We start from the raw sequence: 26858 nt of genomic DNA, 5'->3' as shown, positions 1-26858 counted from the left end.
GAGCTACAAACGATACGATTATACGTATTATTTTTGAGCTTCAACTTACTTGTTCACAGCGTATGTAGTCCATGGCAGTAATCAAATTTCCATTTGCATTTGCAAATGAAGCTTCATTAGTTTACCGCGTCAGCTGTAATTTTCATTGGATTGCTCCCGTAAGCTGTAAACTGGCCTTTTATATGCATCTAACAACTAAGTAATAACTGAATATGAATAAAACAACATGATTTTCTTGGTTGGGGTTTCTTATCAGATCTGCGCGAGATTTAGATCCGTATTACTGTACACTACCCGTACCAGATTTTTCATAAAAATATGTTTCAATACGGGTGAAACTGTGCCACGTCATTATTTCCACACTAATACATCCGGACAGACGGACGGAGCTGTACTCACATGTCCGCCAAAAGATCTAATCTCACACATAACATTTCCAACTACAACACATCTCGCACACGAGTGATAACATCGGCACCCAGCTATGAACACTTTGCCGGTAATTAATTAGAACAGCTTTATTTTTAACTACCGTACCATCACGAGTCCGGCCAAACTGACAGCCATCACTTTAGCAATTCAAACACATTCAAAAAAAACTTCACAAAGTATTTCCACGATTTGAACCGCATCGTATGTCTCCGGCCTTAATTGCGTCATTAAATTGCGGAACCGCGGAAAAAGACAACAGTCCCAGACGCATCAACACGCGCATTCGACGACGGTTGACATTGAGTCACTTTTTCGTTCTCGCGAATGCAACGGCAGGATCGCAACTACGAAATTTCCACTTTCACAAACGACGAATGACCGGCCCGTCCGAGTCTCCCGACCGAGCAGCCGAGCAGGCAGGCAGCAAACCATCCAAAGTTCCGATGTTTTGTTGTGATCGCGACGAAATTTGGACGAAAACAAGCTGAAAACGCAAGCCCGAGAGAGAAAATCAGCGATGCGCGCGTGCAGGAACTCTGCAATCACCGGCGACAGCTCGGAGGAAACTCCGCTCCTCGGTACGGTACTGGGCTGGGACTGGTGCCAGCTAAGCAATGGCAGCACAGTGTAGCCGAACGATAACCAATCGGCGCACGGTGGGATGCAAGTAAGTAGCTGGTGGCCGGAAATGCTTTTTACGCAGAATGTTGTAGTCAGCTAGAGAAGTGAACTTCGAAATGTTTCCAATTATTTTTATTCACTATTTCATTTTTAAGTTTTGATACAATTTGATTCCCACTTGCAACAAAACAATTAAAAGGATTAAAAATAGAAAATAATTTTCTTTCCCTGTAATAAATCGGGGAACCGAAAGTCTAAGCCAATTAAGAGTAGCCAATTCTGGCCAATTTTTCACACTGTTTCCTGCTGGCAGGCCAGTGCTGACGACAGACAAGCAACCATAGTACGGAGCAAGTATTATTATGAACTGTTTTTGTGAACGAAACGGGGGGAAAACAGTCGTAAGCTTCGACGGCCAGCGTGGTAAAAGGGAATACTGACTGCTGCAAATTAGTTCCTCCACTGCGGATGAATCGGGCAGAAAATAAATAAACGGAAAAGCGGCAACCCTTTCGACTATACGAACCTACCACACAGGAGATTGGACTGCCGGGGCAAGCGAAACTTTATGATGAGCGTAAAAAATGGTTACCTACCACTACCCAGCTAGTCAGTCAGCCAACCGAGCAGTGCGATTGTAATTATGGCTAAAATAGATGGAGCGTATTTTTATTGCTCTCCAATGGGGCACTGCTGCTGCTCACACAGCTGACAGTTTTTGGCAATCGAGATTTGAAGAGAGATTTTGGAAAATAAAATAATCAGCTGTATATAGTTTCGCCAATTGGTGCGAATGGTGCCTTCGCGAATAGTACGAGTGTGTTTATTGATGCGTGCGTTGTATTTTATGACATTGTAATTTCCTCAATGAAGTGGAAACAAAGTAGAAAATTTTGTGACTTTTGTATAATTTGTTTGGGAGAGAAAAAAGTTTCAATTTTGATCAAGCTGACTTTTAAGCCGTCAACGAAAAATGAAATATAAAAAAACAAGTATCACATATATAGAAATATACAAAAGGGGGAATACTCGGTAACATTTATTTTGACAAATGACTTTAAACATTGTTTGAAACAAAACAAAGCAGTGAGTACAAAGCATTAAAATGAGCTCCAAGCATTTTTAAGCTATCTAGTCTGCTTTCGACAACTTTATAGTTGTTATTAACTTTATAGTTGACTTGTACTTTATAGTTGTTCTGCTCTCTTTAATTCTGAAGAGCACGATGGGCAATTTTTACAATGTTATTACTTTCCAGTACCGCGGATGTAATACAGCCTTTGAGTCAAAACATTATAACAATGATCTAAACATGCTACCGGAACATTACAATGAGAGAAGTCCATCTGCCACTGTCATCACCAAAGGTTTCCTGTATCATAGAGAAAGTTTCCTTTGCAGAATTGCCAAGCTACAAAACTCAATCGCAATTCTTTGCCCCAAGGAGTGGTGCATTACATGCGCCTTGCAAGAGAAACGAAAACGAGTTTCACGGAAAAGGCTGGCCCTTACTCTCTGGATGATTGAAGATGACTGAGCGACCGCTTGGTCAGCAGTAAACTTCCCTCTCTACCGAAAGAAGACTTTTAGTGACTGCTAGAGGAGCCCGCAATTGCCCTCTACTTTAACACTGTAGAGCTGTCGAGCATGTCGAACAAAAAATCAGAATCAAACTCCGGAAACGGAATGTAGCGCCAGGACTTTGCTTTGTTGTATCTTCAATATTTAGAGTTATTTCTGAAAATCATTCGAGAATAATAGCCAATGTGAAAAATAAGGAAAAACGCAATTCGAACCGAAGACAATTTCGATATAAGACAATATTTTGAGATGTAAGAAATAAGAAATCATCTTACATCGAGACATACCTGCATGAAAAATTATAAGAAATACATATGCCTTATTATATTGACAGTCCAAATTGTGCTGTCCTGAATGTTTCGCATGACAGTGGTTTCAGGGGGGCTAGACCTTAGTCAATAATCTTCATAGACCAACCACGTGTTTTTGTCTTGACCTTGAAATGAGGTCAGGCATAGCATATACAATTAAGATTTTTGAAACGGTAGTTCTTTTACAATTGATGAAGGGGCGGTAGAAAAAAGTAATGAAAATTTTTGGAGTGAAGATGAAAGAGCGAAAAGGTGAGAGAGAGGGGGGTGAGTTATTAGTAACTACACTTAACAAAGTAGTCGTTGTGACGCCTACCTTTTGTCAAATGCTGGAAGGTTCATGGGTCGAGATTATAAGCGGAACCTACAACACCCGCCAGGGCATGTGACTCGCTGGTACTAATGTACCTTTGAACCACAGAGGCGCTGGACAAAAGGAGAGTGCACAACCCCCTTTATTAAGCGAGCGACGTATCTACCTCTCTGTGGTTCAAAGGTACATTAGCACCAGCGAGCCACATGCCTTGGCGGGTGTTGTGGGTTCGAAAAAAAAAGTTGGAGTCTCGAAAAAGATTCAGATTAATCGCAACGGGAGCTTGCTGAATCATTGGCAGCGATTGATTTGTTTTAATAGTGCATCACGAGAAAAATGGCCAGAATACGCGAAAAGACATGATGAAATTATTTTAGTTCAAGACAACGCGTGGCCTCATATCGCAAAAGCATGTTGTTCCTTCTGATTAGCGGTTGTTGCGAGAAATGGTAATACTAATTAAGTTCTAGATTTGTTTTGATTTTGAAATACACTCAAGTCGCTTTTTACGCGAAGAATACGTTCCGTGTAAATCAAAACCACGTAAATTCCAAAAAAACACGTATAATACCTCGTGGATTCCAAAACTACCCGTAAAAATAAATCCGTAGAGCACATCCGTGAGCACAAATTCCGAAAGTCGCATAAATTCCACAATTCGCCTAAAATTAGAAATTCGCGTAAAAACCACTAGTAAATTCTAAAATTTGCATAAAAAACAAACCGCGTAAAAATCTACTTCTGTGTAAATGAGTTTTTGAGCACAAAAGGGGCCGAATTAATTTGTACTCCCAACAGTAATCTCTCTCTCTTTCACTCTCTATCTTTCTTACACTCTCCATCTCTCTTACACTCTCCATCTCTCTTTTTCTTTCGTTTTCTTTTCCCTCTTATCTTTTTTTCTTCCTCTTTTTGCCTCTCTCTCTTTATAAATTTCTAATCTTTCTTTCTATTTTCTTTTCTTCCTCTCTCACTCTGCAAGGTTTTTAATTGTTTTATTACGTTATGTTACTCGGTTACGGTTACTGATACGGTTACTGACGACTTCAAGCCAGACCCCGTACCCGTTATATTAGTGCCGTTGACGTGGATGCTAGAGCAACAGGTGTTAGGGGCGACTGGAGAGCGGCAGCCCAAGAGGTATAATCGTTGACAATGTCCACCCAGTTCGGTGTTTTATGCTGTACTCGATGGGTGGTGCCATTGAGTAACATGGCCTGTGCTATTATGGTATTCACTGGGCAAGAAAATATAATAAACTCTTCAATCGTTCTGTGGCCCTTAAAAGGACCGATTGTTTGATTATCATAACTCCAGCTTGCAATAAACTTGCACTAACGCACTTAACATAATTCTCTGTTCGGTAAATTGGAATACCGATAACCGCAAACCAGGCACAGCTTGTTGCAACGGACCAGCCGGAAAGCCTCAGCAGCTAGGCGATCAACGAAGCCATTCGTGTATGGTCCTGAATCACGATGAAATACCACTCCAAGTGGCCAGCTGCAAGTGACGTGGGATGCTTCTGGTCGTTTTGTTGTCGCGTGCAGCATATTTCCTGCCAATTCCAGAACTTCAGCAGTCAGATATTTCATCACAGCACGCTCAGCATACTTTCCTTTCCGCAGCAGCCGATGAACACGACCGACCGGGAACTGCTAACGTGCATGAGTCGAGGGTGATTTTCGTTTGCCCAGGCAAAAGATGTTGGCAGTAGCTCAACTAGCGTTTGAATAATGATGTTCGCTGGCTTACCTCGTGTGATGTACCAGAGCAAGCGACAAGAATCGGTCACACATTAATATAAAAAGTTGCAGCAATCAGTCTGCCGTTATGTTTGGAAATCTTTTCAACTATTTTAGCCTCGTCAAAATTAAATTAATGTCTTGTTTCGTAAAAGTGTTGCGTAGAACCGTTCACGAAAAACCGCTGATCACAAAAAGCAAACAATTTGAATTGCGACTTTTAACCCAATGCAACAAAAAATAAAGATGCAAGAAAATGACCTTCAAATGACTACAGAAGGCATGAGAAAGTGTAGGACAACATCACTCATCGGCCATTTGGGTGAATTGCTGTAATTCTGTATTGCAAATTGGAAAATAACCACGCGTCCCCTTTTTGTTGGAAACGATGGAGACGCTTTATATACTGGGGTCATCTCGATTAGATGAACAAATAAAATGAAAAAAACGAGAGATTTTCCATTTAATTCTACTACTATGAAGGGTAAAAGGTCTCGTTTACTCATATTTGAGATTTTACTAAGATGGTCAAAAATAATTCGAACAAAAAATAAAATAGGTTTTATACAGTCGCTCACATTATGTAATGTAGAATACGCCTCCATAAAGTTCCTTGAAAAGTAGGAAGGTAGAAACGGTAACGATCCGGTATCTTTATTGACTCTCTCAAAAAACTAAAATTTAATAATAGGTTCGTACTTTGCCACAATACAGCGTTTCCAAAAAAATCTAAGGAGAACCCCTCATTCAAATTTCAAATACAAATATGTATAAAAATTATTATTTTATAGATTAGCAATTCTATGTAATGAAGTACTACGGGTTTAATGATCATCATTTTTGCTCATTTTTACCACGATGAACATTCCAAAAAAAATATTGGCTTAAAGCCTACATTTTTTTGCCAATGCGAAAACATCAAAAATATTTGTTTTTCCATGTTTTTACGCTTTACGGTCCAAAGACATCCCCATTTTTGATATTTTTGAAAAAAGCTGAGATTTATAATTAGGGTTTATTTCTAATTCCCGTCGTAGTAAGGAAAGCCACTCTAATTTTCATCATTTTTAGGTGGATTTAATGAATACCATAAAAGTTCTTGCATTGATTTGACTCAAACACATTTACCTTCGGATCCGTGCACTTTCAATTCACTAAAAAGCGATTAGTAAAGCATATTATTGCAACTGACTTCATTTCTAAAATTCGTCGTACCGTTTTAAAATCCGTCCATCAAATTTTTTCATCGTCCGAACTAAAAGCACAATGTTTACGAAGCTAGCGCGCATGTATTTGTGTAGGACGGCATGACAGATGTTATTCTGCAACATTTCTGCTGGTCATGCAAGCGACCCCCCGGCACATCGCCATTTTTCTGTGACTGAATCTGAAACGTCAACAATACTGGGCGGGAAATCACTCCATAGAAAATCAATGCGACGCTATTGTTGTTTGGGGTACAATACTGAGGCGTCTAACTTAATGGGGGTACTATCAAACTCTGTAGACCAAGATAGAGATGTCGTGGAGGTGCATGCAAGTTTTCCTGGCTGCAAAATAACGACAATGCGTTGCGTGAGATAATTTCATTTTATAAACGACGGAAATTGAAACGATTAGTAGACATATTCTTCTTCGTCGCACGAAAAAACGTAGGAAATTTGGGTGCTAGGAATTCTTTAATGAAAAAAAGCATTTAAATAGAACTCAGCTCACTTTGATTGATCGCGTATGATAGTCAACAAACTAAAATATTAGGGAATAACTAATTTTGCATTGTGTGTCATAAAAATTGCTGATATTTTTAATAATTTGCGTTGGATAGGACGGGAATAGTTGGAGCGGCTGCATCGTTCTCAGGAAACGCGGAAGTTCTACCAGAAACTGAACGGATCCCGCAAAGGCTTTGTGTCGCGAGCCGAAATGTGTCGGGATAAGACTGGCAGTATTCTGACGGACGATCGTGAGGTGACCGATAGGTGGAAGCAGCACTTCGACGAACACCTGAATGGCGCCCAGGCGGAAAACCATGGCGGCGGGGAAAGCGATTTCGACGGTGCAGCAAACGGGGAAGAGGTGTCAGCCCCAACGATAGGCGAAGTTAAGGAGGCCATCATGCAGCTAAAGAACAACAAGTCAGCTGGAAAAGATGGCATCGGAGCGGAGCTTATTGAAATGGGACCAGAAAAGCTGGCCGTTTGTCTACACCGACTAATTGTTAGAATTTGGGATACGGAACAGCCACCGGAGGAGTGGAAAGATGGGGTTATCTGCCCGATCTACAAAAAGGGCGACAAGTTGGACTGTGAGAACTATCGAGCGATCACCGTTCTCAATGCCGCTTATAAAGTGCTGTCCCAAATCATTTTCCGCCGTCTATCACCAATTGCGAATAGATTTGTGGGAACTTATCAAGCCGGCTTCGTCGAAGGTCGGTCTACAACGGATCAAATATTTACACTGCGGCAAATCCTCCAAAAGGGCCGTGAATACAGAGTTCCCACGCATCATTTATTCGTTGACTTCAAAGCCGCATATGATACCATCGACCGGAAAGAGCTATGGAAAATCATGGACGAGAACAGCTTCCCCAGGAAGCTCATCAAACTGATTAAATCTACGATGGATGGTACGCAGTGCTGTGTTCGGATTTCGGGTGGATTGTCAAGTTCATTCGAATCACACAGAGGGCTTCGTCAAGGTGATGGTCTTTCATGCCTGCTGTTCAACATAGCGCTACAAGGTGTTATGAACCGAGCGGATATCAACACGCGGGGCACGATATTCAACAAATCTAGTCAATTCGTCTGCTTTGCCGATGACATGGATATTATCGGCAGAACATCTGTGGCGGTGGCTTAACAGTACACCAGACTAAAGCGCGAAGCAGAAAAGATTGGGTTAAAGGTAAATAAGTCTAAAACAAAGTACATGCTGGCCAGCGGAACCGAGGCCGAACGACACCGCTTGGGCAGTAGTATATTGATCGACGGCGATGAGTTTGAGGTAGTCGATGAATTTGTCTACCTTGGCTCACTGGTAACGGCGGACAATGATACCAGCCGTGAGATTCGGAGGCGTATTATCAGCGGAAGTCGTGCTTACTATGGGCTCCACAAGCAATTGCGGTCGAGCAGACTAAGTCCCCGTACAAAGTGCACCCTGTACAAGACGCTTATTAGACCGGTTGTTCTCTACGGGCATGAAACATGGACAATGCTCGAGGAGGACCTGCGAGTGCTCGGAGTTTTCGAACGACGAGTGCTAAGAACGATCTTCGGCGGCGTACAGGAGAACGGAGTATGGAGGCGGAGGATGAACCATGAACTCGCACAGCTCTATGGCGAACCCAGTATCCAGAAGGTGGCTAAAGCTGGACGGATGCGGTGGGCAGGGCATGTTGCAAGAATGCCGGACTACTGCCCTGCAAAGATGGTGTTCGCCTCAAATCCGGTAGGAACAAGACGACCAGGAGCGCAGCGAGCAAGATGGTTAGACCAGGTGGAGCGAGAACTGGCGGAGAGTACTCGGTGTCCGAGGAATTGGAGAGCGGTAGCCCTCAACCGAGTTACATGGAGAAATTTTGTTCAACAGGCTTTGTCTTAGGACGGCAAGCCACCTAAGTAAGTAAGTAAGTAGGACGGGAATATGCAATTACGACGAAGCAGCAACATACTCTATTTGCTTTTTAAGATACAATTTTTTAAAGAAATAATGTTAAGAATAATAAAGCCAGTCGTCGTATGTTCGAATCTCGGCTGGGAGAGGCTGTTAGAGTCAATAGGATCGTAGCAACTGACCCTGCAATTGTCCTGTACTCTAACAGCTGACTGCGAAGTCTGTCTTATAAAAACAGAAGGTCAAGTTTCGATAACGGAATGTAGCACCTAGGCTTTGCTTTGCTAATGTTTTGATAATGCAATGGAGATGAATGGCGTTTTGTTATCACCTGTTAAGGAGATGGACATTTTTAATATCTCACAGAATTTGAAAAAATCGGTTTTAAAACGTCAGTTGTACTGTTTTGCATGGAATTGCTGGGACTCTAGAAATCATGAGAGTAACAAGTGTGCCATTGGTCATTAGTTATGTTAAAGTTTGTCTAATTCTGTACAAAAAATTTCAAAAAACATTTTAAGCAACATCCGCAAAATAACATTCAGCAGTCGTTTTACGGAAACGAATGCATGAACCGTTCAAATTACCATCACATATCTCCGTCCAGCTGATGAATGGTCCAATCCGCCCACCAAATAGAAACAGAAAGAAACAAGTGCAGCAGCTAGGATCGTACGCTACGAAATGAAACCCGCACCAAAACCAAAGTGATGGGTTTCGTGCAGCTCAGCTCAGATTCACCAATACACTAACTGAAGCGAAACATTCAACCGCCACAAAGCAGCATATGTACTTCGTTCAATTAATTAAACTCTGCACTCGAGTCGTGCGGCAGCGAAAGAAAAGTGAATGGATTATTAAGTAGGTAATGGTATGTAAAAATCCACTCATTAATGCTGCTGTTGTGGTATCAAATCTTAACCCAATACATTACAGAGTAAAAAAAAAGAAAAAAAGAGAAGGTCGTACACTACTAAAGCAGATACGAATTCGCAAAGCTCATTAGAAGAATGATACAGAGAAGGTTTCTATTGAATTGCAGCTCATTTAATTCTGACTCGTGGTAGATGGTGAAAGTGATATAAAATTTTGATTGACTGCTGGTTTTCAACACATTCGAATACGAACGATTTCATGTTATACAAAACACATTAATATTTTGTGTAACATGGAGTTCTTCAACAAGAAACTCATGCGTATACTACTACCTGGCATTAAACCCCTATGCGAATGTGTTTTCAGCTTAAAGGCGAGTAAACAAAACCAGCTTAAAAGCATCGACTTAGCTAAGGAGCTTGCACTTACCCGATTGTTAAGTCCTTCGTCGTTCTTTCCTCGCTTCAGAGATGGCGCTCGGATGACGTTATGCTCGGCGTACGGATTCATCGTAGTCGTCGGTGGCTTAGCTTGTACGCTTATTCACCACGCTCAGTTTGCGTGCCTTGATATTCACCACAGACCGCCCGAAGCAGTAACTTCTCTCACACGGTCAGTTTTCTCTTCGTTTTAAAGCTCTCGGTCACCTCCGCTCTCACTGCCAGAGCGCATTCTTCTCACTATCTTACTCTTACTCGGCAAGCACAATCTCGCTCGCACAAAACTTCCAACGGTCGGCACAATAATGCACATCCATATACAGCGGCCGGCCTAAAAGTAGAGTAACATTTTCCGCTAATTTTTTCCTTTTTCCACACCGGCTTTTATCGCGTGTTGGGTTTCCGTCAGGCGAAAAGAAGACACAAACGGATTCACCCAGGGAGTCGCGAAAATTTAAATTTCAAGTTGTATCGCACTTCTTCGCGGCTAGTGCCATTACGGCCAATTTATGCATTCATTTTGCTTCGTGTTTCGCAGCGATCAAGCAACGGAAAAGAAAAAGCAAAAATTATTCGTTCACCACTGCACTGGTTGTTCTGTTTACATTGTTTCCACCATAGCCAGAGGCAACGGGCGCCTCCCAAAACTACGCCGGCGAATCAACACGTCGTCGTTCGGATGAGCGGCTCGATCGCGCGCTGTCACCTTTTCCAAGTGGGACGGTAGGTTTTACCCATTTGTGTGTGGCGACGAAGTGAGGCACAGACCCCGCGCGCACTCGATTTCGAAGTTTCACAGGAAATGAACGAAAAAACTGGCTAGCGGTACGTACGTTACGACGAAGGCCTCTAACGCAACACTCACTCACTCACTGCACCGCAAAACTTCTGTTTTGCTGCCTCTATTCCCGACGAGAATCACCGATTGACTGCGCGAGACACGTCGTCGGAGTGGTGATCTGCTGCTTGTGCTGGCTGACTGGCTGCTACTGCGAATTGAAAATACACCGGTTTTGTGATCCGGACGTGATCAGGTTTTGCTTGTCAACCGTTTCTTGGGTCCGATTCTGAAATAGAAGAAAGAAAAGCAAATTGGAAGATCAAATGTTATTCAATACACTCTGTTAGCTATGGGAACCTTTGGAACGGACGGACGACGGTTGCGTTCTTTGGGTTTTACAGAGGCATAGAGGGAGGAGGAGTTGATTTCTTAAAATCGCAAACATTTGCTTAGGATTTGAAGCAATCGGAAGAATTGAGAAGGAATAGGAATGGTTGTTTTATTCTACATTCTACATAGAAGTTACGAAAAATTATACTGCTGGCCGTAATTCGTTTGTGCGGGACTGTCGAATTTAAATCTGTTAGAATGACTGCGGTACACCCACGCTTGTTTCCGGATGTAGAAAAGGGTTCTATACGTAATAAAAATTTGGTTGTGATTGTGACATAAAATGGGGTTATGATCTAATGTTACGCATAAAATACTCCCCGTCCGTCGAACATTGCGAAACCATTCGGATCGTTGACAATAATCAGTTTCGCAACCGTCGCAAGGCAGCAACGGAAAATTTTGATACAAAAAAGTTCAAGTCATTTCCTCAGTGGACCAAAAAGATGATGAATATGCCATCAGCAGGAAAGTAATGATTGGCCAGCCTAGTTTTTTTTCTCTCTAATCACAATAACGATGAGAAAGGAGTGAAAATCATCTTTGAAATTGAGCTATCCAGCATAATGTAGCGCAACGGTTTGATGACTGTCACGGTTCACAATAAAACCAGTAGTTTCCAACCTCCAATCATCAATGAGTAACGATTGGCTGACTTAGGTATTTAGCGAAAAACTGTTGCCTGTTATCTTTGTGATTCAATTCCAATCTAGTTGGATAACGTTCGAAACGTTCCCACCTACGAATTGCGAAGTGAACGAAAATAAAAGGAATAACCGTTCATTCGGTGTGCCATTTACCCTCTTTTATATTAACAACAATGTTATCAAATCGGCTGATCGACAGTGGACAGTGGACAATAGAGACCTCCACGTTGTGATAGTGAATGCGTTTTGCAGGTCATTCGGTAGTTTCTAAGAATAGTAATTAAATGAACGAAATTCCTTATACATACAAAGCTAGCAACGATCATATCATGTGACGGACGTGTTTTAGCATTGACGTTGTGTCTGACCAGAGACGAATAATTAAGTAACCCCTGTGGACTGTGCAATCATCAACTGATAAATTATTGATGCAGGACAACGACTTACAGCAGCTTGCCATTTTGTGAAAACTAAAATTACTCTATTGGAAACTTTTGAATTATTATAGCTTTCCTTTGAATGGGTATTTTGGAGACACATGGCGTTTTTCTTAGCGAATATTTCTATTTTTTTGATACTTTAAAAAATTGTAATTCAAAAACTAAGAATTACCCCTTTTTGAATTTTTGGTATGTTATATAAAAATAGCTGTTGAGAAAAAAATATAAAAAATCTCATTTACCTTCAATTCGGATAAAACAAACACTAAAGACAAAAATTACCAAAATTATGATTTTAAACATTAGGCTGATACAAATTTGAAAAAAAGTTTATGTCACCCCCCCCCTTTGAAAATTTTCGAAATGTGAAGGGGCAAAAAAATAAAGTGTCATATTAGTCTGCTGCATTTTTTAGTGACAAGCGGATTTTTTCACAGTTCAATGAGTTTACATCTCTAAATTATCCAATATGTGCAAAGTTATAGTTATCTCGTTAGTCTCGATCAACTTTCTTTCACCAACTAAGCTTTCTGATTCTGCTGCAAGTCATAGGCAACTATTGTGCTTAATCTTTAAGGTCCCGACGTCGAAAATTGGTGTCCTTGCAATCAGACTTTCGGCTTGATTCCATTTTAATTTACCATGTTTTAAAAGAATTAGATGAAAGCAACAATCAATTAAACAATATATTAGTGAAATTTGGTACCGCTTTTGACGGAGATATTCCGATTTTTGAATTGCAGTGGGATTATTTTTTCCCTCAAAGGTACTAGATAAGATAAAAATAGAAACACAATTTTTCGGGTTTTCGGGGCTCAAAATTGGTCGTTTTACTCCGTAATGTCCAAGTAACTACCGTAATTTTGAAGGTACTCAACGATACAGTTTTTACCATTCATTGGATGCATGCAGCATGCAGGATGTCACTGAACTGTTCGAACCTTGAAATTTTCGAAACGGTGTGCATCCTTAATAGACAAAGGAGAGGCCTCCTGAGCAAGGATTGACAACAAAAGTTTATCAAAATTATTACATATTCTGCTGTTGATATCAACTAGAAAACATGTTTTGTTACCAACTCAAAATGGCACTTATGATGTATCAGACTTTGCTATCATTTTGTTTTCATTTTTATTGAAAGAAAATTTGTTGACAGATTCTATTTAATGTGTAAATAAACCTTCAATATTTAAATTAATCTATTTTCATATAATTTTTTCTCTAGTTAAATGGTTGGTTCAAATTATATGATGATAGCAAAATGATGATGATATAATAGTAAAATGACAACTAATTCTGCTTTCCTATTAATATTGTGCAAGATAAGTATTCCGTTTGATATTTTTGATAACAAAAGTAGTATTCAATTTAATTTCACGGCTTGGAATTTTTGCAATCATTTTTGATATTTTAACCGCTAAGTCGACCAAAATGAAATCACACCGAGTATTCAAAATCCGTTACATCAAGATATCAAATTTTGTTTTAAATTTGCTCTAAAACTTTGCTCGGGCTGATATTCATGACTAAAAGGTTGACCAAGAAACGTGAATAGCTTCAGAGATTTGTTTTCTTAAAACATGTCGATAGCACAGCATAAGTGTTCCAAGTAATAAAGTGGTAGGGACCTAAACTGCCATTTTCACACTATGGTTAGATTACGATACTATGTCGTGGTTACCGAGTTCTGAACTAGTAAGTGACACGGATTTCGATTATTAAAAAAGCAAGGTAACTAACCAAGTGATACGGAGGTTCAAAACAAAATTAAGATCAAGTTATACGTTTGTTGCTCTCTAAGGTGATCCTGTGGCACTCCACTATTATCAAACTGCTTCATCTCTACCAGGATGCTTACTTACAGGATGTGCTTGGGTCGAAAATTTTTGAAGTTTGAAAGGGTTGAACTAAAATTTAACTACTGTACAAAATATTTGTATTAAAATTTTAATAAATATGGAAAAATAAACGCTGGTTTCTTCTCTGTTGTTTGGTTATTGAAGGTTTAATATTATTATTTTTTTCTTGCCCCCCCCTTCAACAATATTTTGAGACCAGGACATAAACTTTTTTTCAAATTTGTATAAGCCTTATTTTAACTCAAGAGGGGTTTTCTCAAACGCCAAACAAAACAAGACGGGTCTAAAATTTTCCGAAAAGGAATAAAGGCACAAACTTTGAACAAAATCGATGAATTTTTAAATTCCGGCATGCCGTTATTTTATCAGCTTTGTGAATTCAGTGTTGTTCCAATCAGCTACCAATTATACATAATTATCCTGGATTGCACACGCTATGTTTTGGCTCTTTTCAATGTTTGTTTTGAAGAACCATCGTCAAAAAACGCTACAAGAATGCACCATATTGCTTCCAACAAGATTCTGCACCGTCTCACCAGGCGAAAGCTACATAAACGTGGCGTGAAAAAAATTTGCCGGTTTTTATTTCTTCGAAAGAGTAGCTTGTAGTAGCTTCTCACCAGATTTAACTCCCCTTAACTTCTATGCATGGGGTTACATGCTGGGCAAACTACGAAGCACCAAAGGATTGACTGTGGATACTTTCAAGCAACGTTTGGAAAAAGATTTAGGATGAAATGCCTCAGGATATCGTGCGTGCCAGCTAGTTATAATGCTTTTTAACAACGATTGCGACTGGTAATTAAAGTAAAGGCAGAAAGATTTGAAATGGGCTAATTCAAGACACATATAATGCCTTTTACACTAAAAAATTATGCAATAATTTATGCAAGCGCCTAATTTTGTGACCATTTACTTTACTGACAGTTATTAATATCATCCTGACGCTTATATCCACTGCGAAGTCTGTCGATAGAGAAGGTTCAAGCCTTAAAAGCGCGTATAACTAAAAAGGCTTTCCTTTTTTTCATAAAAATGAAAGTAAATTTTCTCAGCAATCCAGGAACAATATTAACAGAAAAAAGTAGGCGAAGGCAAAACGTCCCTTGAAATTATTTAAAGAACTTTTTTGCTTAACGTGTTGAAAATTTTACGATAGCATTATTTTTCATTCCTGAGTTATGTCAATCACTGTTGTTATTCGTTAGTTTTTTGACCATAGCTCCGAAACGAAAAATAATACCATCGTGATATTTTCTACTACCAAAACACCAGGAGTTGGCGACCAAGAAAAAATAATTTTAAAAATTTCCATGATGCTGAGTGTAGGTTTCTCCGACTTTTTAGTGTGGAGTGATGTACCATTATGGAAAACTTCCAATATTTTGGAAAGTGAGTAAGTGTCTGGTGCGAAATATGACTAATTTTGTGAACTGGGAAATTTCGATATAGACTAAAAATATATCGGGGTGGTGGCAGGTGGGGTTCACACCCACGATCTTTGGTTAGTACCCGACTGTTTTACTAACTAAACTATTGCCGGTCGCTATTAGGTTTTTATTCCTGTATGAATCCATTGTGATATTGTCCTCATGTTTTCTGCATAGCCTGCACTGCATTTTTTGACACAAGACTATGTTTTCGATTTCTAGACTGGGTAAAGTGCGCCCCACGGAAACGGAACAGGCAACGAAAAGTGATAGATTCTAGAAATGTTGGTATCAACCGATTGGAAATGTTTCTAAGAATCCGATACAATACAGTAAATTAGGGGCCATCCAGATACCACGTGGACAGAAAAATACCAATTTTCAACCCCCCCGTCCCCCTCCGTGGACAAGCGTGGTCATTGGCTCAACCCCCACCCCCCTCCCTTGTTTGACCACGTGGATATTTTTTTTTCTTATGTCAAATTTAACAAAACAGAAATGCATTGTGCTAAATTTTGTGTTCAACTTGATTTATGCAGTATTTATTGAAGAAGCTTACGTGAAAGGAAACTACAGTCCAAAGGCCCCGACACAATGCAGTTTTCAGTCGTTGCGGAAATTTGAGTTTTTCCATGGATTTTCCGTTAATTTTCCGCAGCGTATTAAAATCGGTATGCAAGGTGTTAGAACCTTAATTCTTGTGATTCTGTCTACTGCAAATTATTATCGACTGCAAGAAAGTCCGTTTCAGCTTAACTTTCGCTTGACGATTCATCTCTGTCCAGAGTATCTTTGTTTAACCAAAGCACCTCAGCTTGGCCGTCTACTTCAACACAACACAAGACCTTTGCGATGCGATGTGATTCATTAAATTTTCTGGAGGTGAATCCTTTTGGAAATACGTTACCCATGGATGCCCTTGCATTTGATTTTGAAGCAAAATACAATCCACCTTTGGTGCAAGCGCGACCTAAATGATAAATGAGTCACGTGATTTGTGAATATTCGTGGATTCTTCCGTTACACTTATCATTTTCAAAATTGCACCCTTTTGTAAAACAATAATAATATCTTTATTACTGCATTACATCAAATGTCAGGCTCCGTAATCAACAGCTATGTGTACTAACGTAGGCTTAATCTTTTAGATAAAATTTATGCCAGATATGAACCCTCGTAATTCTTGGTTCAAGTGTTTAGGTCAACATATGCCTCAGAAGATAAAACTTTATTTAAGCTCAAAAACAATCACTGGTCAATGGTCAATGCTAATAAATATGTACTATTCAACGTTGCTGTTTCTAATTTCTATTTTTTGTAGGAAAAAAACTTGTCCACGTGGACATTTTACATACCCCCTCCCCCCCTTCCGTGGACAAGCGTGGACATTTTCATGCCCCCCACCCCCCTCTAAGCTGTCCACGTGGTATATGGATGGCCCCTTACATATTTCTCTAACAAACTTTTGAATAATTGAAAAATGTTAAGCATTGTCTAACTAATCCACTAATCCACGCTCGGTGATTGGTCGAAATAAGTAGTAGCGATAATGATGTTTCCGTACCACAAGCAGTACCAATTTCAGTTTTTACACTTGCATTCAGTTGTTCTCATTACATTTTTCCTTTATTTCTATAAAAAAAAACAAGTGACGAAGCCCCCTCGTCCCAACAGGCTTAAGATTCAGAACAACGCTCAGACTTATACTAATTTGATATCTGTGCTTGGGAAATACAGTATGGTTCCGATTATATCAGCCTCCGACTAAATCTACCCCCGATAAACCTAATACAATTTGATGTCCTGAAAGTGAACAGTTATGAAAAAATGAGCAACCCTATCTTTCGCTCGATTGTATCCATATACTGAAAGAATTTATTCAAAACTGCTGATGTCTTTTATGAAAAAGAGGTTGACGGAATATTCATGCATGTGACATGATATAGAAAGTGATGTGAAGTGAAGTGATTTTCGAAGTGATGAAGAATTAGCGACTGTCGAAAATAGGTTTCGGGCGTTTAATATGTTGCTTTAATTAATGATATTTTTACTGTCATAACTTTAACTCATTGTTCGTATGTTAGTTGAAAGGCAATTATATTTCAAATCCACCTGTCACAATAAATAGTGCTATATATCCACTATCCTATTAAGATTCGAACGCGCGACGACTCGTTTGTCATAGCAGACTCAGTAACCTTGCCCCTTCTCGCTATTAGATAATCTAATAACGAATTTGGTTTTATACTTCCAAGTCTATCTCTCTCCGTATACGTGTCATCTGATATTTTTATGGATTGCTGAGAAAATTTGACTACATTTCATGCAATATTTTTGGTTTATGATGCTTGTTTCTTGAGACATGCATTTTTAAAACAAGTGATTTTCAGCAAAATTAATTCTTTTTGGCTATAACTCCGGCGCGTAAAAACATCTGCCGTGAAATTTCAACACTAAAAGACTATAAAAAAATGTAAAAAATTTCATTCTTTGAAAATTTCCGTCACCTGAGGAAATTTTGTGAAAACTTTTTCTTACATTTTCATTGAGAAAAAAATTGTTCTACGATGCTTGGTTCAAAAGTTTCAAAATTTTGAACTAGGCCATTTAATAGACAATTGGAAAATTTCCCTTGGAAAGTTGTCACTGGAATTAGGAATCCTCAATTTTTTAAACATTGTGTTCATTCTTTAGTCCGCGTACCAAATTTTATGAAATTCTTGGACCCTTCAGTCCATTTTGAACGATATTTTGAACAATTCGCTGTAGCCAGAAGTAAATTGTGAGGACCTAATATGAAGTGAGTAGCGAAGTAAGTAGTGGGACTGGGAAGTAAGTAGTGAGAAACTGATAGTTAAAAGCGAGTTGTGAGAAGTGAGTAAAGAGAAGTGAGTAACGAAAAGTGAGAATAGAATAGTGAGAAGTGAAATTTGAGAAAAGCTCAGTAGTGAGAAGTGATTTGTACGAAGTAAGAACTAAATAGTGAAAGTAGTAGTGAAAACTGAGAAATGAAGTTTTCAAAGTTATTAAACAAGATGGGCTGAAGGGTCTCAGACTTTCAAAAATTTCCGCAGGCCTAAATGGTTCATGGACTTATTAATGAAAGCAATAATTAAAAAAAAAATCATGGTCTACTGGTCTCATGGTCCAGGAAAAAAATTACATAGAAAAAGTTTTACACAACATTATTCATGGGGACCAAATATGATAAAAAAGTCGGAAAATTAATTCTTGAAATTTTCTTTTTTCAAATATTGTATCTCAAAAACCCCGCTTAGTTGGTTTCGAGGTACGATGCTGGTCTAACAAGCCAGTCGTCGTATGTTCGAATCTCGGCTAGGCGATGCTGCTAGATAGTCAGTAAGATCGTTGCACTAGCCCCGTAACTGTCCTGTACTCTAATAGCCGGTTGCGAAGTCTGTCGATAAAGAAGGGTCAAGTTCTCAACAAGACGTTTATACCCATGGGTTTGCTTTTTGTTTTTCTCAAAAACTAAATTATACATTGTAAATTTTAATTGTTTTGTAAAAAAACAGTTTTCTACTGAAAATATAAAAAGGGGAGGCCTTCTGGTAAAAATTAAAGAAAATGAAAGAAACAAAACTATAAACCAAGTTAATATTAGTAAAGTCTAAGGGGACTTAGCAACGAATATCATTTTCCACCATAAGCTCGAACTTTAACTCAAAACAAAACAGCTGTCAACTAGTAAATAACCTAGCATAAAGCAACCACAAACACTGGTTGACACCATTTCGCTAGGAGATTATCGTTTACGACTGATATTTATATGCAGCGATTTACTTGTATATCCTTAGTCAGATAGCATACACGCAGAAAGTGCAGAAAGCCAAAATGGAAAACTTTCCTCATTATTTGTTGCTAGTATATACTGACGAAGTGCAAATAGCGTCACCCGTGTGGCAGACAAACTGTGCACAGTTCACTCGTATTTTCCCACATCCTTACCTGCCTAGATAGAGCTAGATTGTCTCCCAACCATAACACTATCGGGGTAGCTAAGCCAAGCCGCCAGTAACCGCTTGTCGCTTGGCTCGTGCAATAATTTCACCCAATCGTCCGGATAGTGCAACTGCCATTTGCATTTGTTTATCTTTTCTCCTCTCTGGTTGCGCATACATAGGAGGAAACTTGTGCAACATCTTAGTTAAGTTTTACAATTTATTGGCGATCTGCATCCGACGATAGTTATTTTTCGCAGCGTTGGACAATGCATTTGCTCTTTCTAACGATAACTTTGGATAAGGTTGTGCACAGTAAAAAAAACTTTTTCTTTTATTGTTAAAAATTACCGTTTTAAAGAATTGTAAACAATTTACAGACTTTTCACCGTGTATAAGCAAATATTCTAGGAGAGAACAACACCATCTTCGCGTACGAGAAGGATACACATAAATTTGCTGGTAGGATAAAATCTTCCGAGAGTGGTATCTTACCGCAAAGCGGCAGCAACCGTGGATTAGACGATATTTATACTTGGCAGCTTAGGTTTGGCGAAGAATTTAAAATATCGAATTTATTAACGTCGCCTGAAAAATATTACAGTTGGAGATCATCAACCCCGTTCTGAGTACGTGTACTATTGCAGTTGCAGCAATAATTTTCAATGTTGTTTTGCTTTTCATGCTTCATTGGTGAAATATATGCAAAGGATTATTTTCGAGTTTGGATTCGCTTGAACTGAGACGCGCGATGACTATATGTATGGCTTGCTTTGCTGCTCCAAAATCGCTTGGCATAAATTTTATTGTGGTAAAAATTAGTGCAAATAGAAGAAGGAGACAGCCGAACGTGAAGGGTTTTACGAGGAATTAAAATTCTTCTCTCCTAATTCAATTACTCGTCGAACAGCTGTTGTTTCCCTCTGCTGGTTTCCTAACGTTCATTGAACCGACCGACCGTACGGTTTCGAACAAAAATGACTGACGACGGTCGTCAACTTAATAGAAGCGATTACTGGTGTGGAAGTTCCCCACTTGGAAGACGCTTCTTATCAACATTACCGTCCGGCGGAGTGTGTAGCACGAAGGAAATAGAAGTAGTTCACAGCAACAACCGGCAACATACCAAGTTAGCAGCAGGCAGGCACATCACACCGCGCAGATCAATGACCCAGTCGGGAAAACGGAGAAATGCTACTGCAGGCTACTCTCAAGCGTCGCGAATTCTGTGGGTCACTGAAGCGAAGTGTTGTTAGAGATTTTTTTTGTTTTTATTTATTTTCCTTGAAAGGTTCTTTTTGCACACCCGGTCGTGGCATTCTTGACGGCAGGCAGAGGTAGTACAGAAGCTAATAAATCATAAAATTATTCTGCTGCGCTCCATAAACTCCCTATACAGCTAAATTGCTGTTATTATCTGTCATTAGGAAATCAATGATGCGACTTTTGTTGCGGCGCACCGTATGAACATTGTTGACTTGTTGAATGCTGCCAGGGCAGAAGAAGACCAGCCAGCGATAGGTGTGTTGAGCAGTTCTTCAAATAAAATAATTCAATTATTCGGATCGGATTGAGCGGATTGGTGCCGAACGAGAAAAGTTTAATCGAAAAATGGCAGTAGTTGCTGTCAGAATTATAACTGCATTTTTATCGTAGGATTAGTCACTAGTTTTTATGAACATTTTTATAACTTTCACTAACGATAAAGTTACAACCAGTGCTGAAAAAATTGACGAATACAAAACGCATTCAGCACATACAGTTTTGCCCCTGGTGGTATTCTTTTGTGTCAGCCCATGAACATGACCACTGAACAGCTGACAGTGTATGTGTTTCTCAGTTTGTTACGCTTCAAAACAATTCATTCATGAATTGTAGTGCTGAATGATTGCTCGACTAACCTGTCAGTCAATTTTCTTGCTGTTGACTGATATTTTAGATCTCTAAGTTTAGTTTTTTAAACTGCCTGCTTTTTAAAATCAACCAAAGATAGCTGGAGGAAATTAATTAAAACTTCGGAGTATTTTTTTACGTTTATGAATGAATTAATGATTCACATTTGATTTCTTTCACTATTGTCGAGAATAAATGAATGTAGAGAACAGCATGAATATGAACGCAAGTGATTCGCTCGAATCGTTGGTTTCAGATTGACAATGCTGAATTCATTTCATCTATACTAGAAACAGGAAAGAATGGGCAGTTTATGGCATCAATTCAGGCATTGCATAAATTGAATATGAGATTTCTAAACACTGGTTAGAACATTATTACAGCTTCAGGTGAAATTAGTCGTTATCGATTCTGAAAATTTCAAAAGAAGTTTTTAGGTTTGGAAAAAAAAATCTCACTTTTTCTTACTTTCGTGCCACCGTAAGAGTGATACGTGTTTGTGTCTTGTCCATCAATTTTCGTAACAAAAATTCTGTTCATGAAAATATATTCGATGTGTTCAGATTGGCAAGAAGAATGCAAAGAATACATTTCCATAAACAGAACCCCGCTTTTGGGCCCAACAACTGCATTCAAAATTGAGCTCTCCGACGACTGCTAATTTCCCATTAAATAGAAAAAATAATGGAGTACTCAATTCAGAAAAATTGTAGTTTACATTCAGCACTACAAATGTTTCATACACGACTTTTACCAAATTTGCTGCTATAAGGCAATATTTGTCTGTACAATGAAGTCGCTTTTTACACGTTTTTTTTACGCGACTATTTTTACGCGAATTTCGGAATTTACAAGGTTTTTTACGCGATTTTCGGAATTTACGCGGATGTGCTCAAAACGTCTGTTTTTTCGCGTAATGTTGAAATTTGTTTTACGCGAAATTTTGGTTTTTTTGCGCGAATTTCGGAATTTACGCGGTTTTTTTACACGAATTTCGGAATTTACGTTGTTTTTGCGTGAATTTCGGAGTTTACGCGTTTTTTTACGCGATTTTCGGAATTTACGCGGTTTTTTACGGGAATTTCGGAATTTACGCGGTTTTGATTTACGCGGGACGTATCCTTCGCGTAAAAAGCGACTTGAGTGTATATTGATTCACCTCCCTGAAATTACAAAATTTTTTTCTTAGATGTTTTTCTCTGCGGATAATGAAACCCGGTTGAATGTAATGCGGGTTGGATTAAACCAACCTCGTGTTTTTGTCTTGACCTTTGCAATGAGGTTAGGCATTTAATTAATTGTTTTAGAACGTTAGTTTTTTTTGTAACAATCGATAAAGGGATTGCTGGAAGAAAGTAATGAAACAAAGGTGTTGATAGCGTCTCATGGGAGTTGGTTCGATCCGCAAATTCCCCAGCTTGAGTAAAGAGGAACGTTATACAAACTTAATAAGCGTTGCTTCAATGACCCTCGCTTACTTACTTTTGCGCTCTTTGCCTTTCACGCCTTGTCTTCCCTGATATACTACTGATAGCTTAGTTTCATTATTTTTTTCTACCGTTTCCACCGTCGATTGTAAAAATCTACGTTATAAAAAACTAGATAATGGATTGTCATCATCATCATCAATTTACACAAAAAAATTCGCGTTCAAATGCATAAAAAGTGACTTCAGTGTACGTGCATCAAATTTCTCATCTTCAGAGGTTGGACAATTCGCAAAATGAATATATACCCCGAGCATCAGCAAACGATTTTATCAGGAGAAAACAGAGACGCGAATGGTTCGATTCGCCTATAAACTAATGAGCCACATACATCCACGCTTCATAACATCGCTGAATATACGAATATCGTGTGCAAAGCAAAAGTGCCGTGCGAAATAACACCTTCTGCTGCTTCTAAAGCAACTAACACTACTTTAAATTATCCACACCACTTGGCTGTCCGCGCTGGACTGTATCGGATGCTGCCCTGAAATCCATGAAAATATTATATAGCCCATAAAGCCCGCTTGATACCGCCCTACGAAATCTCAGCCGACTTAACAAAATTTGGGAGATCTTGCGCGTCCCATTAGCCCGGAATCTTTTTCCTCCCCTGGATTGTGGTCAACTCATTCCGCGCTCGTCGATAGTTAGCCAAATTTCTCCTCGTGGCAATGCTTGAATAGATTTTCCAAACTCTTTTTTTCCTCTGGGGTGATATAATTATGATAATAACTGGTCGCAGTGATTGTGTTTTTTTCTCTATATTTTTTCACTAACTGCTCATACAAATTACTGTTCTCGTGTCAAAGTTCAAACTAAAAATCGGTTAAAATGTTCCCACGTAAGTGGTAGAAAAAACCATTTTAATTTAATCAAAATGTGGAAAACACGTCATGTTCGTTTTATCTTTTTAATTCATCAATTCCTGACACGTTTGCCAAACTAAATTACATGTTTTCGCAGAAAGTTTTTTGGAAAGCTTTCCTTCTTTCGCCAGAAGCAAAGTTTTTGTCGAAATACGTGATATGTGATTCTGCAAATTTTTAATATCACATTTAGTCCACATAGCCTGATTCTAGTGTCAGCATCATCATTTTCCAGTTCACGCAATTCGACGCTGGTTAAACAACATGGATGCTTATTGAATTCGTTTTCGTTCCCCGATTAATAGTTCATCGTAGACTCCAGTCATTCCGTATTGCGCGGTGACTGGTTCTACTGACAGCACACAGCAGATAAAAACGGGAAGACGAATTCCGCTCACTGCATACTAAGCAAATATATCCGAAACCAACTTCGCAGACGTGATGATAGCCCATCAGCGTTTCTATGGCAGTTGGGACCAAAGATTCTCAAGAATACGACACATCAATATAGTACAAACACCAACCAACATCACCCCGCTAAATGAACGCCGCCAAGTCTAGACTCTAATGTGCTCCGGTTCGATGGATGAACGGTTTTTCGTTTTGCCACAAAAGAAAAAAAAGTTATACGGCTTTTGATGACTTTTGTTTTGATTCTGTGGTTAGTCGTTTTTGTCATACGAATGAAAAGTAATATGGAGCCGAAACTTCCTTGCTATTTCAGATTCAAGAGAAGAAGATCAAAAATGAATTAATGAGCTATCATGTAGGAATAATTTTATTTCAAAAATTATTATCTACAAAAGCATAAAAGTTTTGCATAGCTCAAAGTAATCACTAGCTATTCCCTTTGATGGGTTTATGCCATTCCGTAGGTACGTCTTTTCCTTATAATCTTCCTTTCATTTTGCATGTACTTTGCATTGTTAGCGCCTCTCAAAGATCAAATTATTGAAGTGCACCGCTCACTTTTCATGAAGGAATCGTTGAGCAAAGATAGGATAGGAAGTACGTATATATTTTCATAGAAACATAAAATGGGTCATTTTGACCAGTTATCTTCAAATGTTAATTGCGTTTTAAAGCAACATCAAGTACATTAGTCCCCTTTAGAAGGTAAAGCATATAATGCACTAGCGAATGGCTACAATTATAAGCCACAGGTAGTTTGCAGATCATCAAATGAACCAACTTTTGTTTCTTGCACAAGTTGCAAAGCAACGGGTTCACCAAACTGATATGACAGTTTATAGAAGCAGCGGCAAGTGTTTCTTGTATGTATTCAAGCCGACCGGACCGGATGCGATGGAAATATTAAGTGATCGGCTCGCATATTAAAGCAAATTCACGCTGGGACTAAACGAGCACCATCGTTAAAGTTGCAATTAATGGTTCACTAACATGCAAACCTCTACCAATTGCATACAATCGAGCATCGTCGTTTCCACTAATGGAAGCCCTCCAAAGGAAAGTCGAAGGGGAACTGAGCTAGACTAATTAATTAAAGCTCGCTGCCGCCCAACGACAGGTAGGTAACAATAGCTAATCAGACACTACGTGTTGCTTGGGCTTTCGTGTTTCTCTAGAACACCGTTTTCGAAAATCGGAACTTCAAACGTGCCCTATCAAAGCACAAGGCTAATCGTTTACTACGAATGCAAAAGTTTCTTGACTATTTTCAGAACAATTTTCGACAAGAGCATGTATTCAGTGAATATTCAAATAAAACCTTTCACCATAATTTTTAAAATTTTGCTTAATAGTATTTTCCATTCTTTCATCTAATCTAATCTAATCTCACACTAACGCAGCCAATTCTTGAAGGCATCCTGGAAAATGACGATTACTTGAATCAATCATTTTTCTTGTCAACGGCCAGGCCAACTGCGCAGCATGTACCGCAGAGAGAATTCCAAGGAATCAAGTGGAACCAGAAAAAATATCTAATTCCATTTAACTCCTTGAAATCAAGGGGAAGGAAGAAAGCATGGACCTCCCGTACCAAACGCTTCCCGTACACATAGACAATGATTTATTTACAATCGTTGGGAGTATCTTTGCTAATAAAGGTTAAGTGATACTCCGGACCCTCAGGGATGAACTAATGGTATTTAGACCAGAAGCCAGGCTGCAATTGGCCAAGGATATAGCGCCTTATTTCGCTCTCTGAAAATAGATTAGTTTGCCAAAAATATTAGTTTAAATCATATAATACTTGAAAATAAAGTCGTTTGGTTTAATGGTTGCCTAAAACTACATTTGTAAGGTTAGGAACTGAAAACCGCACGACCCCGCACCTCCTAGCTTGGCTACTCAATTATACAAATTGAAGTATTTCCAGGTATGGCCACGTGGAGGCGCTAGGTAGGGGCTTGGGATGGCTAGAGCTATGTTGGGCGCTTCTTCCTAGTTGCCTTCCCCATTTCATACCCTTAATAGTATTTTCCATTCTTTCAATAAAAAAAGTGCATGACGGTTTAAACCTAAAAAAACAAAGTTATTGTTATTACTGATAACGGTGTTTTACTTCCAAGAATTTTTTAATTTATTTTTAATGTTTCTTAAGCTAGCTCCTTGAACTAATGCAACTCGGTTATCGCTTCAACGTCATCGTGAGCTCCGTGACCGTGAGTAGTGCCTGTTTCACCGAGCCTTCTTTCGACCGTACACAACTATAAAACCGACGACCGACGAGGAAAAAAAATATGACTGATTCTTGGTGTGTAATAACATCCTGGGAACATTATGATTATGATGATGTCAGTCAGTCATCAGATACGCCTGACTTGCTTTTTCATCATAACGTACTAATCAGATTATGACGGCTGGTCACGTGGACCTGGCATAATACTGGAAACCGGAGCCGATCGCAAAGTACCTGGCACTCATCCAGGGAAAATCCTTGTCTTGATGACTCCGAAAGTGGTTTTGCTTAGCAAGCAAGTCTGACTGTAGCGGTGGAAGATATTCGGTCATGAAATGATTGCCATTCTAACAAGATCCAATTGAATTGAACTAAATAATTTCTAAGACCGCATGCAACTTTACCTGTCATTCAATCAAGAAGCTAGCATCGAGCTCTAATTTTATCTCTGACAGTTTCGTTATTTGTTTAAGTCTGCACCAGCCGGCTTCTCGAATCAAGTGAACTCGCATTTCCTGT

At 39.2% G+C, this 26858-nt stretch overlaps 1 protein-coding gene across 1 annotated transcript in view; it reads right to left on the bottom strand.

Annotated features, from left to right (window-relative positions):
• The window catches only part of LOC128744086 (uncharacterized), a 219769-nt gene that overhangs the window by 115425 nt on the left and 77486 nt on the right, over positions 1–26858 (bottom strand). Inside the window, exon 2 of the mRNA XM_053840860.1 lies at positions 9927–11004. Coding sequence (XP_053696835.1) covers positions 9927–10007 — 81 coding nt within the window. The 5' untranslated portion in view covers positions 10008–11004. The remainder of the gene's footprint in view (positions 1–9926; positions 11005–26858) is intronic.

This window comes from Sabethes cyaneus, chromosome 3, assembly GCF_943734655.1.
Source record: "Sabethes cyaneus chromosome 3, idSabCyanKW18_F2, whole genome shotgun sequence".
NCBI lineage: Eukaryota > Metazoa > Arthropoda > Insecta > Diptera > Culicidae > Sabethes > Sabethes cyaneus.
This window is presented reverse-complemented; position numbering and strand designations above follow the sequence as displayed.